Source organism: Bactrocera oleae, chromosome 4 (assembly GCF_042242935.1).
Source record: "Bactrocera oleae isolate idBacOlea1 chromosome 4, idBacOlea1, whole genome shotgun sequence".
Taxonomy (NCBI): Eukaryota; Metazoa; Arthropoda; class Insecta; order Diptera; family Tephritidae; genus Bactrocera; species Bactrocera oleae.
The window spans coordinates 66,653,670-66,667,506 of record NC_091538.1 but is presented as its reverse complement, the minus strand read 5'-3'; the positions used below and the strand labels follow the sequence as shown (position 1 = coordinate 66,667,506).

At 34.7% G+C, this 13,837-nt stretch overlaps 1 protein-coding gene across 1 annotated transcript in view; it reads right to left on the bottom strand.

Annotated features, from left to right (window-relative positions):
• Positions 1-13,837, bottom strand: part of Myd88 (myeloid differentiation primary response protein MyD88) — a 41,175-nt gene that overhangs the window by 15,510 nt on the left and 11,828 nt on the right. The window contains exon 2 of the mRNA XM_014247384.3: positions 9,181-9,957. Within this exon, the coding sequence (XP_014102859.2) occupies positions 9,181-9,661 (481 nt within the window). The 5' untranslated portion in view covers positions 9,662-9,957. The remainder of the gene's footprint in view (positions 1-9,180; positions 9,958-13,837) is intronic.

The following is a 13,837-nucleotide window of genomic DNA, read 5'->3' as shown; positions in this document are numbered from 1 at the left end:
CGCGGTTCCTATAAAGTCATCTTATACCATCTCAGAGATAAAATTTAAGGTCTCTGGCGTGTTTAGTGCTTGATTTATCGCGCTTTTAGTAGTTTTTAACAGTACCGTTATATGGGGAGTGGGCGGAGTTGCCACCCGATTTCAACTATTTTCACACCGTCAATAGAAGTGCTAAAAACATTTGCTTCCAGTGAATTTTGTTATTATAGCATTAGCGGTTTAGGAGATATGCACATTAAACCTATTAGAGGCGGGACCACGCCCACTTTAAAAAAAAAAATTTTAACTGCAGATGCCCCTCCCTAATGTGATCCTGTGTACCAAATAACAGTCTTGTATCTTATTGCGGAGCTTAGTTATGGCAAGTTATTTGTTTTTGATTAATGGCGTTTTGTGGGCGTGGCAGTGGTCCGATTACGCCCATCTGCAATACCAACCGTCTCACGGTACCATGAAACATGTCTACCAAGTTTCATAAAGATATCTCAATTTTTACTCAAGTTAGAGCTTGCACGGACGGACGGACGGACAGACAGTCACCCGGATTTCAACTCGTCTCTTCATCCTGATCATTTATATATATATAACCCTATATCTAACTCGATTAATTTTAGGTGATACAAACAACCGTTAGGTGAACAAAACTATTATACTCTGTAGCAACAGGTTGCGAGAGTATAAAAACAACTTCGGATGTTTATGCATACGGATGTGTGTGAGAGTGTAGCGAAGGGTTGATGGACTTTGCGCACAACCCGGTTGGTAGCCCCAAATTACGTCAAAAATCGCCCAGCCAGCGTAGTGAGTGGCAGCTGTTTTAGCACAAGTGACCAGTGGCGGTGTGGGGAGCAGGTGTAGGGATCTAGGGTAATTTAGTTTGTGCAAATAAACAATAAAACGAATTATTGACTCACGACGATGCGGGCGATTAGCGTAATCCGTTGCTAAAACAAAGCGCGAAAAAAAGATGTTTAATTAATGGATCTGCTGTAAATATTTATGTATGTACGTGTGTGTATGCGTGCATTGTTAGTGTTTGCGCCTTAACACTTGTTAGTGCGTTTGTTGTTGCTTTTTCAATTGGGATGTAAATCTGTTCATGTGTGTGTGTGAGTGAAAAAAGGGAGCAGCAAATCAAAATTGCACGGATGTTACGCATTTTCAGTAGACATTTTATGTTTTTCTCGCTCGCATTCGCCGCTATACTTGTATAGTGTTCATTGGTGTTATTTTGTTTTTCATACCCTAAACAGGGTATATTAAGTTCGGCACGAAGTTTGTAATATCCAGAAGGACACGTCGGAGACTTTATACAATATACTTACGTATATAAATATAAATGATCATCGTGCTCAGCTGAGTCGATTTAGCTATGCCTCTGTCTTTCTATTTATACGCGAACTTGTCCCTCAGTTTTCAAGGTATCGATCTGAAATTTTGCACACAACCTCTTCTACCCAAGAAGCTGCTCATTTCTCGGAACCGCCGATATTAGACTACTCTAGGATATATGTAGCTACCATATAAACTGATCGATGATAAATATTGCAAATTAAGCAAGCAAAAAGAAAATAACTGTGTGGATTGTAGACACTGATATTTAAAAATACTATGTTTTCTTTTGTTTTTCATTATAAATGCCATTGTTATTAATAGATTAGTACTTAATTATATAATAAACTAATATTATTAGGCCTATGTACAGGTGTTTTGTAACACCTCTATAGGTGGATACTTTGTATGTAATATGTACTTTGTATCCTGGGATAAATAAATAAATAAACTTTTTTATTTGACGGGATATCTTCAAGAAATGTTGTAGGAATTATTATCGAAGACAACGCAATAATCTCCATACAAATTGTTCAGATCGGGCCACTATAGCATATAGCTGTCGTACAAACTGATCGATCAAAATCAAGCTCTTGTATGGAAAACTTTTTTTATTTGCGAAGGGTATTCTAGCATCGGTGCAACCAAAGTTAAAATTTTTTCTTGTTTTTGTTATGCTATTTTGTTGTTTTTTGTTGATTAACATTTTTATTGTTTTAGTTTTAGTAATTTTTTTGTGTTTATTTTTACGTTTCTGTATACATATGCATGTATGTGTGTGTGAATGTATGTATGTATATAAATATGTACATATATGTATGCTTCAACATTTCTGCCAGTATATGCATTTTCTAGGTACATCTGTTGGTATATAACATATAAATAGATTATAGCATCTATTATACTGTACATAAGTACGCATGTATGTGTGTTTGTGTTATTGTAAAATATATTGCGTGTGCACATATTATAACACTCCGTTTTGTTTGCTTTGGCTTCGGGGGTTTTTATTTTAATTTTTTTATTGACTGCTTGCCTCAGTTGAGCAAATCTCTGCTGTTCCACATAATTCGCGCCATCAACATGATTTGTCGTCGCTCAGCGCTGCGAAACAAGTGCACGCACACACAAACATGCATAAATACATATACGGACATACATATGTATATATATTTACATATATGCATTAAATTTGTTGCCATCGGCTGGTCAATTTGGCTCAGTGTAAACAATTACGAATCATTCAATGTCATAGGCGGACCACAACAACAAAGGTAGCAGCAGCAACCAAATATCGACAATAGCAATAACGGAAAGCATTTAAAATACTAAAATTTATGTACTTTGTGTGCGTGTGCGTGTGTGTGTATGTGGCTATTAACAAAAGTTATGTGCGGTGTTGTACATTTGTACTTGCGTATGCAAAATACAATCAGCTACAAAATGCTTACATACACACTCATGTGCACACGTGTAAACGTATGTATGTAAGTAATGGCGCGCAAAATTTGTTTGATGGAATTACTTTATTGCGAAAAGTTCGGAGAAAGTGGCTGACGCAAGGAAATTTATGTAAGTATGTATGTGCTTTGCTTATAAACTTTAGGGCATAAAAAATACATTCATCCGTAAATATGTTTACATTTGTATGTATATGTATGTATGTGTGACTGAACAAAATTTTAATTTATTGCACAAAGCAGTATTGAATAATATCGCAAACATACAAATGTACATAAGTAATACATTACATTATATGTTGTTATGAACAATCATGTGTAAAATATTGGCAGTGCTGCTTTTAAACTATCTCATCTCAGCTGAATCTCAGCAACTTGCATCTAAAAGCCTGCCACTGTTGCCACTCAAAACATTTCCAGGACATTTTAATATAAAAAAAAAGAAAAGAAATTTGCTTCGCATGCACCAAAACTAAAAATTAAAAAAGTGTCCATACAAGAACTGGATTTTAGTCGGTCAGTTTGTATGGCAGCTATATGCTATAGTGATTCGATCTTAACAATTTGTGGTTGGAGCTAGTACCTTTGTCATGGACAATAATCCATGCCGAATTTCGTGAGGATATCTCGTTAAATAAAAAATGTTTCCATACAAGGACTTGATTTTGATCGAACATATTGTATGTCAGCTATATGCTATAGTGATCCAATATTGGCGGTTTCGATAGTGGATCTGCTTCCCGGGGAGAAAAGGGCGTGTGCCAAATCACAGATCGTTATCTCAAAAACTGAGAGACTAGTTCCGGTATGTATAGACGGATAGACAGACAGACATGGCTAAATCGTAAATTTCCGCAAATAAAGGACCATAAATAAAAAATTGGAATTAAGTCAATACGTCAACACCGTTTTTTTTTTTTTTTTTTTTTTTTTTTTGAAAAATAAAATCGTTAGCCTATAACCTATAACCTGATAAGACACACATGCTTATCGCGCCTCTTTTAAGTAATATTTTTTAATTCACTGCTATTAATTTACACATAGCTGTTTTGAGGTACACCCATTGTAATTGTATATAAATATATAAGTTCCTCGGGAAAAACATGCATTGGTCATAGCTTAAGTACATACTATATGTATACAAGTATATATATGTGGTATTAAGTATTTCTGGTACATTTATTTTGCATGGAATAGTTCAAATTATCCCTTGAATGGAAAATCTACACCGGACCAAAATTCAAGTAAATGAAAACAAGCCACTCGTAGCTTCATGATCCCGGAAATACTTGAGTACGCTTTTTCTGCTACTACTCACGATAAAACCACAGCTATACCATCTGATCAAATTTGACCCGGACTGGTCTTTAAAACTGTGCGCGCAAACCGAATCGGTAAACATTTTTTTCTGTTCGTGTGAAATTTGTCTCCATATTAGTGTGCGTTTGAGAGCAGTTTGTTTTTGACGCGAAAACCTTGTCTGGCGATTTTTACCATGGCAATTTAGCAACAAGTCTGCTTGCAATTTTGTGTTTTCAATAGAATCAACTTGCCTCATGTGAGTCGTTCATCCATTGCTGTTAATGACGATTTAACATCGAAAAAGTTAAAAAAACAGAGCTTGAAAACAGTCGTGTTGACATCTGAGCCGACGTTGAGAGGTCGCAAAAAAAATTTCATCGAATGTATATTTACTGGCGACAAGATAAGGGTTTATGAATTTAATGTCGAAACTCTCCAACAATCCAGCGAATAACGCTCCAAATATGAGCTGAAACCGAAAAAATTAAAATGCACTGAAGGCACTAAATGTCATCGTAGCCGAGACTTATAACAAGTGTATGGATAATTAAAATGACCGTTTTGGCATGCTGGTATGGGCTCAGGAGCCTATTTTGAAGCCGAACAGCAGTTTTTCTGTGAGTCCGGATCAAATTTGATTAGATGCTCAGCCCTTTACACAAAAAAAAAATGATATTTTAAGTTCCTCCACAGTGAATTTAATCCCATGATCTACGAAGTAAAAATCGCATTCAAAGTTCCATGATGTTTCTTTAAATTTGTTTGCATATATTTCCTACAGGGTCTACATTTTGCCCGCCAGCGAATACGTTTACAATATTTCTACTCTTTCCTACATATTTGTTTACTGCTTAGCAATGATTTATATTATTTTTAGATTTTCGTTCATACGTATTCTCGAATTACACTGTAACAATTATACTGTCCTTCTGACAGTGCAAGCACACTAAGCATGCATATGTGTGTGTGTGTGTGCGTGTGACATGTTGACATATTAATCTGACGATGCTGTGTGTAGATGTGTTATTCGAAAGTCATTGAGCCAAGCAAAATTCGTTAAGCCCCACAACAGTTGGAGTTGGAGTCGCTAATCATCGCCGCACGGCCCGAAAACTCGGCTGAGCGCTGTGCCATGAGCACAAGCGATGCACACATACACATATGTATGTATGTACCTTAATGAGGCGTGCAAATAAAAGCGCGTCACCAACGTCACTGCATCCAAATTATTTATGTATGTATGTATGTGCGTGCGCTGAAGTATGTATGCTGACAACGAGACTGCGCCGTATGTAAATTTGCACGGCTGCTGCGTCTGTCATTCTGTTTTATTTAATTTTTGTTTGTTTGCTGCTGCTTATTTTGGGCTTTTGTTGGCTGTATGTTTAATCTTAGGGGCGGCGGCGCAGTTAAATTTGGTTTAAAGTGATTGCTCTTCTCGCTTTTGTTTTGTGATAAATTGCATATACAAATTTGTATGTATGTCTGTATTTGATTAAGTATACATATGTGTATATCTGTTTGCAAGGAGATAAATGTAGAACGTCAAGTGATTTTCGACAAAAAATGACAAACATTGAAATAAAAAGAAGAACGCGCGGGTGTGGCGGATTAACGAAGGGATGGAGAGAAAACAGAAAACAATATGAAGAATTGCTAACTTCGGCCGCAACGAAGTTCTAATACCCTTCTTAGGTGCATTTTTTATAGCATAAAAAGGCATGAAAAGATATTTATCTTGATTTCAATCGATCAGTTTATATGGTAGCTGTATGTTATAGTGCTCCGATCCGAACAGTATATTCGGAGATTGTAGCGTTGTCTCGGATAATGGCAAATTTTGTGAAGATATCTTGTCAAATAAAAAAAGTTTTCCATACAAAGACTAAAATTTGATCGGTCAGTTTGTATGCAGCTAACGTTAGAAAAGAACGTGTGCAAAATCAGATCGATATCTCAAGACCTGAGAGACTAAATTGATTCAGGTTGTCTCACCGCGTCACCCGGTTCCGGGTATAAGATATTATTATTTTTCATAGTTCTGTGATGTATTTACTTTGTAAGTGTGTATATGTGTACAAGTGTCTTAGAGTTTTAGTAGTGTGCACAGAAAATTAGTTCAAATTAGCATAATGAATTTCCCCTCTCGATATATAAGTAAATACATATGTAGGTCTGTTTAAAATTTAAAATAAAATGTAGCCGCGTAAAAATAAGTAGCATGTTTATTTTGTTGGCCAAACAATTTCTGCGTTAATATTTTATTATCAACACTGTAGTTGATTTCTTTTTTTTTCATTTTCTTCATATAAACAATATTTTATTTTATAAAAGCAATTATTTTATTTACATTAACAATATTAGTCTGCTAAAAGACCGCGCAAGCAATATGCGTCAACATATTTTTTTTTGTTTTTAATTATGGCTCAATACTTTTTTATTCTTAGTTTGTTTGGTTGTTTTTGTTTGGAAAGTCACGTGCCTCAAATTGAAACACATCTGCTTTATTATGATTAATCACATACACATTAATAAAATACTAATAAATTATTGCGATAATCGGTATTGCATGACCATTAGGTTAGAACATAGACTCACCACCAACAACAACAAAAAGTTTATTGTCGATCATAAACACCAAAGCTTTATATTAAAATTCATTGTCAGTCATTTTTTAACCCATCATTAATACCGGGTGCCCATAATCCGAGTTTTCTATGCTATATTACATAATGTTGCATGGGAAAATTTTTTTTTGGAAAAGCCATAATGTATAGAATCTTCGATTTTTATTGTATTGCTACGATATTCTTATAAAAGGCTTTTAGAAGCTTAGACCTTATTTTGAGTTAAAATGGCAGAAATCTAAAAAAAAAAAATCGAATATTTTAAAAATTTTGATAGTTTAGATATTATAACGGATTTGTCAAAATTCAAACTACTTGTTTTCAAAGTTTGGTGTTAGTGGCAACAAGACTAGTTTAAGTGGACGACGAAACTTTAAGCGCTTTTTTCTCGAAACTACTTTTTTCGTCTCGATCGTCACGATATTTCAACTTCATGACTTTTTTTATTATTATCGAACCTTATCTCACCAACGACGTGCCAAATGTCCTATGGATTGTTCGTACTCCAAAACTATTTTTCTATGTACTGATTAAACCCAAAAATTAGACTCACGTTTTTAAAATCGGTTGAAATCCAAGCCTCTGCAAGGAAACTTGCCTCCGTAAGAGAAAATAAATGTCAAATACAGGTTTACTTTGACAGCTACGCTTCAAGAAAATTCTATATCTCTAAATATATTCTTCATTTTTATATTCATAAAGTCTCGTACATATATTGTAGACAATACTTAAATATAATATAAATAAAGTCAATATTAGGTATAAATTTTACGCCACTGTAATTCTTAAAAAAAAAGTCTTAATCAAAAACTAAATTTTTCAAATATATACCAGCAGTCATTAAAGGGTTAAAGCACGCATCCCCATCGAAGACTTTATAAGAAATTAAAATCACTTTTGCTGTCTTGTTACTTTATAACACACAAAAAAAAAAAAATCACCGGCCAATTTTGGGCGTAAAAAGCATTTACGATTGCACCAAATAAAAGCGAGCCATTTATTGATTTCGCAATAATTAAATGTTTAATTAATTCAATGATCCCCGAAATATTGTGTCGCAGTGAAATATAAAAGTATAATACACGTTCACATTGCGTCATCTCGCGTTGTGTCGGGAACTAATTTTACTGTGAATTAGAGTGATCTCCAGCGGATTTGAAAAGAGAAATCCATAATTAGATTCAAGAGTACTTATCATTAGGGTGTTTTTAATATGAATTTAATATTTTGTTTTTGCTTTGATTTTTTGAAGTTTTGAAATGTTCGGTGAAGTTATGATCTTATGAATAAAAGCTCACCAAGGTTCGATGAAATTAGTGGTGATAATATATTTTTGACCAACTCGTGGTTCTTTTATAGTCAAATTATGCATTCCTGTTCTTACGGTTTCTTCTAACTTAAAATATTACTAAATTAAGTTATATGATATTTGGAAAGGTGTCTACTACTAAAATTTGCCTAAATGTAGGCAAGGCTTTATCATAAGTAATTTGTTATGTTCGGCGATTGTAGCATAGACCATAATCTATACCAAATTTTGAAGATATCTTGTTAAATAAAAAAGTTTTTCATACCAGGAATTGATTTGGATCGAGCAGTTTGTATGGCAGCTATATGGTATAATGATCTCATATCGGCGGTTCCGACCAATAGGCAGCTTCTTGGGGAGAAAAGGATGTTTGGAAAATTTCAAATCGATATCTCAAAAACAGAGGGACTAGTTCGCATATATACAGACATACAGGCGGATATAGCTAAATCCATAATTTGATTGATCTCAGCTCGCCACGCACATCATTTATATATGTTTATATCTCCGATTTTTTCCTTCTGAATGTTATAAACATCGTGGCAAACCTAATATTTGTAAAAAGGTGGCAACTGTGCAGATATGTTTCAAACGATTTTATACCAAATTTAAAATTTTAGTTTCACAAATTTGTTCTCTTGACTGAAAATTGTGATACTTCCGTACATTTACTACAGCCAACACCCGCAGATACCATATTATAGCATCGATTGTTTGTGTGGAGAGCGCAATCGATGCGCAAGGTGGCAACCGCACAGTGCATTATGTCATCACGACCGAGTGACTGTCATACGAGCCTTTCGCATAATTCACCACGCCAACACATGGTCATTAACCACATGAAGCGCGTAATAAAGGTTATGTGGCGCGACGCTTTCACCGCACTCGTTTTTGTTGTTGTTCTACAAGAATGCGAGAATTATTTACTTGACGCTTGGCATTACAACAACCTTGCAAAGTGTTTGTGCACACATACTATGCCTGACAACGAGCAGCAAACAGAAAGAAGGAAATATAATTAGCAGGTTTTAAATATAGAACACGTGCCCAGGGAATGCCTGCACTGAACAAATATAAGCGCCTGGCCCAACGCCCTACGCAATGCTTACATGCTAGCTCTATATGGATGCAGTGCTTGCTTGTGACTCACCCATATTCTCGTAAATGTCATCGCTGACATCCCAGCGATCGATGATGCCGAGGTATTGTTGCAACCGTGCAAATGTCGCTGTCTGCGGCCGATGTGAACACCACTCACGCAGTACGGCGCGCATCGGATCATCATTGTTGCTGCTGCAGAAGCTGCGCACTTCAGCCAACTCCGCCACGCCGCGCCAATCCCGCTCATAGCCATCTTCGGAGCGCAAGATCTTGCGGCAATTCAAGAGTTGCGACAATTGTAGGCGTGTATTGGTGCTTAGCTCCTGCAGTGGTGTCTCCACGAACAGGCCGATGTCGGCGCTGTTTACTTCCGCAGCCGGCGAGTCCATTGACGTCGACAGACTGGCATTGTATGTGGAGGAAGTGGTTGACGACACCGAACCGGGTGTGCTAACGCCGACGGAGGAGATGGGCGGCATGCGATTGTTAATATTTGGTATTGAGATGGCCAGGCGTTGTTGTTGCACCATATTTTAGCTGATTTTGTTATAAAATATTTTGAAATTTTTGTTTGTGTTTTTGGTTAATTTGATATTATTGCTTTGGTTTTTGTCAAAAGTTATTGTTGTTGTCGTTGACCGGGTGTACGGTTATCGTTGAGGTGTTTTTGTTTTTTTTTTTTGGTGGTGTAGAATACTGCAAGCGAGTTTATTGCCTCGAAGCGTTCAACGAACGTTCACGACAAACATACATACGCACACATACACCTTCTGTAGCGACGACGTTGACGGCGGCAGCGCAGCGACTGCGGTGGTGACACGTATGACTGCAAGTAAAAGAAGGGAAGAATATGGCAATCAATCAATTTATTATTTAGGCTGTATAATCTTAATAAATAAAACTAAAAATAACAATAACAATCACTACCAGTTCAATAAATATATAGAACTGATAAGCGCTAATCTAATTTTCAAGCGTTAAAGTGAGTTAACGTCGACATGATTTATTCGCTTGTCGTCTGATCAGCGTCAAAGATTACCGCCAAAACACATACACACACGATTTATAAGAATGTAAGTACTTAGCAACGTAAGATTAAATGATTTATATTATCTTGGAACTGATTCGTTCAACGACAGCTTCCACGCTAAAAAGTAAGTACTTTAATAAAAATTGGGTTAACTATTTTTGGAGGTCATTGACAAACTTCTTCGCTTACTGGAGTACTTATGATATCCATCCGTATATGTTTCAAGGCGCCTCTGAGCGTTTAAGGAATTTTAATAGACCGACAAATGTTCTGGACTTGAAATTTGTCTAAAACTTTAATCAAACTTCCGTCTGTATTATTATTTTTATAAAAAAAGATATCTCCGAAACGTCTTAAGGTTAAAAAATCAAAATTTTCGACAATTTTTCTATACCACTTCAAGGAGTTATTTCTCGATTAACATACTTCTTTCATTAAAATATGTTTTTCAATATTAACTTTTTTATAACGAATGCTTTGTACCTTCATTGAATGAAAAAAAAAACACTATTTAAAGATGGAACATCTTTTAACTTGGTTCTAAGTAATTGCGATTTCTAGTATTCGAAATTTTCGGTTTTAAAGCTAAGCAATTGGTTGAAGCACCATTTATTTATGGTGTACGCCTCAACATTATTCAACAAGTGGAGGAGTCTATGTACCAGCTTTCCATCTTCACCCAAGACCTATATAGCTGAAGTAAGTTCAGAGGTTCTAAACTCCTTCGCTTGCCAAAGTTCAAGATGCTGGTCGATAGCTGATATTCAACTACATGAGTTTTTATTTGACTTCACAAAAAACTGTACATAACAGTCTAAGTGTTATCCACGCCATCTTGTGTTATCAAACTCGCTTACCCAGCACTGACTACTACTAAATAAAACTCTTTTTATGTTAGTTGGTTTAGGTCGCTCTTAGAATCATTGATCGCTCTTAGAATTAGAGTTATGCGACAGCTGTAGGTTATGGCTTTCCGATGATTCCTGAACCTTTTTTAGGTTGATCTGATTAAAAACTATTATCAAGAATCACTGGGCTAAATGTATTTAGAAGGCATTTAAAAAAAAAAAACAAATCTTATTACTGTTTTATCGAACTACCCTCGCACAGTGCGACTGTCTCAATTTATATTAGACTGACTTTCAAATACAAACACACAATCGCCTTTATTCCTATAATGGTGATTTGTAGAAATAATATTGATTTATGCGCTTATCTGTTTAACTTTAGCTTTGGACTATGAACTAAAGTCAAATGGCGTTTCTTATTTATGTGTCATCAAACGAACGTGCTCGAAATTAATGGACGATAATTAAGCGGGAATTGGGTAACTAAGGGCATACATATTCTGATATTTTTCTACTGTAGGTTTGTTGATTCCAAAAATGATTTAAGAGAATATTTTTATATTTAAGGTGGTTAAAGGAAGAGTAAGTAAATGATTAAAAAAAATAAAAATAAATTTGAGATTATAAACCTTGGTACAGTTGTCTACATTAGAATTTATCTACAAGAGTTGAAAGAAATTGCCACTTGCACATTTTTTTTTTAGTTTTAAAAAGCCTGTTTTGAAATTCAGAAAAAAAAATCAATAATTTACATTATTTTTTAAGACTTAAACCATATAACGTGCCTAAATGTAGGCAACGATCTACATACTTGTATATAAATATTTTGTACTGTAGCTAATGTTGTCTACATTTAGGGTTGTTTTAAGAGCGTGTTGATCAATACAAAGAATACTTAATAGTTAAGTTATGCAATAGAAAAAAAGATTATTGCTGAAAATAATTTTTAATAGGGTTGCCACAGATATTCTATTTAATTTTTCAAACAAAAAATACAAATTTCAGTTTGCCTCATTTTTGGATATCAAATTTATCTGTTTAAATTTACGTAATGTTTTATTTAAAATTTCTTTTAAGCACCACGCAAAGCTTTTAAAACTAAACACAATTTAAATAAATATTTTCTTCGACTATAACAATATTTAATACTATTTAATTTTAATAATAAGCAACTTGTACTCGTAAACGAAAATTGTATGGTTTTCTTATAAATGCTGAAATTCATTCACGACTTTCATAAGAGGCACTTGAAAGCTTTATCGAATATATTATATTATTATCTATGTATGTACTAATGCGAATACATATAAATTATACATATGTAGGTATGTACATATGTATGTATACTAGGGTGGGCCAATACATGATTATACATTAGGGTGGGCCGAAAATCCGTTTTTTTTAGAATTTTCATTATTAAAACCGAAAATATTTTTCTTTGGTAAAAAAAAATATTTTCAAGAAAAAAAAATTTTCGGTCGACATCTCAGGCTTGCCAAATCCAGTTAAAGTTAAAAGTTTTTGGAACATTTTTCTTACCTTATAGCGAAATGGTCGTTATTTCAGTAACAAACAACTCTAGAAAAATTGTTTTTACATTTATGCAGTAGAAATTAGAATTCCCTATGAAAATAATAAGATCAGATATATTTTTCATCTAGAAAAATTAATACCATATTGAAAAATCTCATTTTTTAGAGGAAAATCGCAATTATCTCAGAAGCTATCAACTTTACGTAAATTTACTATAGGACCTTTTTTGTAGAGAATCAAATTTCCGATCGATATAATGTAAGAAAAATATTTTCCAAAATCTTTTAATTTTAACTGGATTTGGCAAGCCTAAAATGTCGACCGAAAATTTTTTTTTCTTGAATTTTCGGTATTAATAATGAAAATTCTAAAAAAAACGGATTTTCGGCCCACCCTAATGTATACTCATGTATTGCTGACAACTGACGATGCGATAAAATATAATATGCGCACATCGTAAATAAAATACACACATATATTTGAACACTAATGAGACATATGAATTATTTCTAATCGTTAATTAAATAATGCTAAATTTATATATGGTATACATATGTACATAAATATTTGATACCCATATTAATGTACATTACTAAATTAGGGTTGTTGACTTTGTGGCCGTCAAAACGGCGGAATAAGAAAGTATTGCGGCAGCGGTTACGAAATCGTTAGAAGCCTACAAGAAGATTCAAATGAAATGTAGAGGGTATTTTTTTAACTATATAGAATAGACAAATAGCTGTATAGAGCTGTCAAAGCAAACTCATAAGTTTGACATTTGTGTTCGTACACCTTCGTACATTAGAAAATCGTTGAAATTTTCATCTAAGTCCATTATATGGGACTCATTTCAAGCGTAAACAACAAAAACTATTTTTTCTCCGCCTGAAACCGAAAAACGTCGTATTTTGATGGAAATTTATGGTAACCATGCTCAAGCTGAGCAAACGAGAAAAAGAGGGTATGCATTATTTAAAAGTGGTGGTTTTATCTTGGCAGACAAACAACGTCCTGGGCGGCCAAAAAAGTTTGAAGACGAGGAACTGGAAGCATTAAGTCAGACAAGTAGCCATTTGAAAATGTTCAAAAGCAAGGAATTTTCCGTTATGACAACGCTCGACTTCGTGCGACAGCGGCTGGGAAGTTTTGACTCACCCGTCTTATAGCTCAGACCTTACTCCTTCTGACTACCATTTGTTCCGGTCGTTGTTCCGGTCATGGGTTACGGTTCACAACAGAACAGGGTATCAAAAATTGTCTTGAATAACTTTTGGTAGCCAAGCCGAGGCAGTTTT